Source organism: Dasypus novemcinctus, chromosome 12 (genome assembly GCF_030445035.2).
Source record: "Dasypus novemcinctus isolate mDasNov1 chromosome 12, mDasNov1.1.hap2, whole genome shotgun sequence".
In the NCBI taxonomy this organism is placed as follows: domain Eukaryota; kingdom Metazoa; phylum Chordata; class Mammalia; order Cingulata; family Dasypodidae; genus Dasypus; species Dasypus novemcinctus.
Window position 1 is genome coordinate 23,309,440 of NC_080684.1, and position 2,216 is coordinate 23,311,655.

General features: G+C 36.7%; 1 protein-coding gene across 1 annotated transcript; it reads right to left on the reverse strand.

Moving 5' to 3' along the window:
• Nucleotides 1-287: 287 nt before the first annotated feature.
• On the reverse strand, nt 288-1,262 carry LOC111760063 (olfactory receptor 6C2-like). Its single transcript, XM_023584137.2, has one exon. It carries the CDS (start codon nt 1,260-1,262, stop codon nt 288-290), a length of 975 nt encoding a protein of 324 aa, XP_023439905.2.
• Nucleotides 1,263-2,216: the final 954 nt, after the last annotated feature.

Here is a 2,216-nt window from a genome sequence, read left to right on the forward strand (position 1 = left end):
ACAGAGTATCCCAGATCAGGAATTGATTAACTTTGGCCTGAAAAAGATATCAATTTATAGAAAGGAATGGAAGAAATCCACAAAGATGAAGAAGTCTTGTGAGAACCTCTAGAAACCTACTTTCATGTCCACTTAAGAAAATGCACCATTATGAAGGCACTTTTTTGAAATAAGACCATGCTCCTTACTTCGTTCTGTAGTTCTGAGAGTAGTAGAAAATAAACTTTGGTGGTTAAATAGACTATACCATAGGTTTGAAATGTAATACACAACAAAAGAGAAATTACTTATATGTATATATTTTTAATATTTGAAATCAATTTCCTAATTCTTTGAGAGAAATACAGTTTTTTAAAAATTGCTTCCTTGAAGGCTTGTTTGACCTGTTTATTCCGTAGAGTATAAATGAAGGGGTTCATTAAAGGGATAACTGAGGTGTTGAGCAATGACACCATCTTATTGATGGCCAGGTCTTCTTTTGGTGGTTTGATATAAATGAAGATGCAACTTCCATAGGTGATGGAAACTACAAGAATGTGGGAAGAACAGGTGGAGAAAGCCTTTTTCCTTTGTTGAGCAGAAGGAAGTCTTACAATGGTCTTGATAATGTATGCGTAGGACAAAATTACACACTCAAGTGTGACTATGAGTGTCAGCACCGCCATGATTAAAAGAAGTTGTTCTATGAATTCTGTGTCTGAACATACAATCTTCAGAAGAGGAGAGATATCACAGCCAAAATGGTCAATGAGATTCGAGTTACAGAAATCCAGCTGAAGTCCCAGGCTAAGAAGTGGGAGAATGACCATTAGCCCAGTCAACCAAGAGCAGAGGACAAGTGTGGTGCACACCCTGTCGCTCATGATGGTGGTGTAGTGCAGGGGCTTGCAGATGGCCACGTAGCGGTCATAGGACATGGCGGTTAGAAGAAAGAATTCTGTTGCTCCAGTGAGGATGACAAAAAATAATTGAGTGAAACAAGCATTATAGGTAACACTTTTGTCTCCAGTTGTCAGAGTGTACAGGAATCTAGGAACACAGACAGTGGTAAATATTATTTCTAAGATGGAGAAATTTCGAAGGAAGAAATACATAGGTGTTTTGAGGTGAGAGTTCACCAGTGTGAGCAGGATAATGATTAGATTTCCAGCAACAGTGAAAATATAAGTGAGAAACAGAAATACTAACAAAGCAATCTGTAGGCGCACGTCATCTGTTAGTCCTAGTAAGATGAATGCGGTTATTGTAGAATGATTTCTCATCACTATCTTCAGATATATAGCAATTTTTTAATAAATCAAAAATAGTGAATGTGAGGAATAGACTGGAAAATAATACTTAAGTATATTTTAAATTTAAAGCACAAGCAAGGCATTAGAAACCCCCCCTCTTTTTTTTTTTTTACTTCATCGTCATAATGCTGAGTAGAAATGTCATCCTGCTTAATTTCTTGTATTCTGCTTTGCCCATATCTCCAAAACTGGGTTCATGGAAAATATCCACCTGCAGTTTCAATTCTACTCCAATTACTGGTCCAGTTTTATAGTAGTCAGAAAGTACCATAAAGATCTGTCATTTAAATGAAATTAAGAAGGGCGGTTATGATATCTCATCAAAGTAGAGTTAAATGGAAAAAGTCTGTACCAAAATTTTTATTTCTTCATCTGTCATGGTATGAAATCAAGTCATTCTCATAGCCCATGAAAATAATATACAACAACTATTGGCTTATTTATACATTTCCTTTGTCTTGAAACCCTTGTTCCCTTCAATCTATCCCTGCTTAATCTTGTGCACATCCTTGGTGACATGGGAGCTATGTCCCAGAATTATATGAATTTTCATGGATTCCATCTCTTCAGGGATTTTCTTTTTGGACCATCTTCATTGTAATATGCTGAAATAATCAAGCCTATGTCCTTCCTATATATCAGTTTCAATAATCTCTGCTTTATTTCTCTGAATTCCTGTTTCAATATGTATCTGATGTGTAATGTCACACCCCTCCCTTGCCTTCCCAGTGCACTGAGAAATGGGATGATCATTTGGTCTTTCCCAGAGAACAGATCATGGTCCTAGACTACCAAGATCCTTGGCTGGGACCTGTAGTTTATACATAGATATTTCTGTATCCTAATGCCTTCTGAGGATACCTGCCAATTTCTTTAATAACATGAAATTATATCTTCCATGATGGTCAGAGGAGGGAGATTTCC

Bases quoted from the DNA above. Each gene is read 5' to 3' on its own strand.
- LOC111760063 (XM_023584137.2), bottom strand. From the start codon at position 1,262: ATGAGAAATCATTCTACAATAACCGCATTCATCTTACTAGGACTAACA.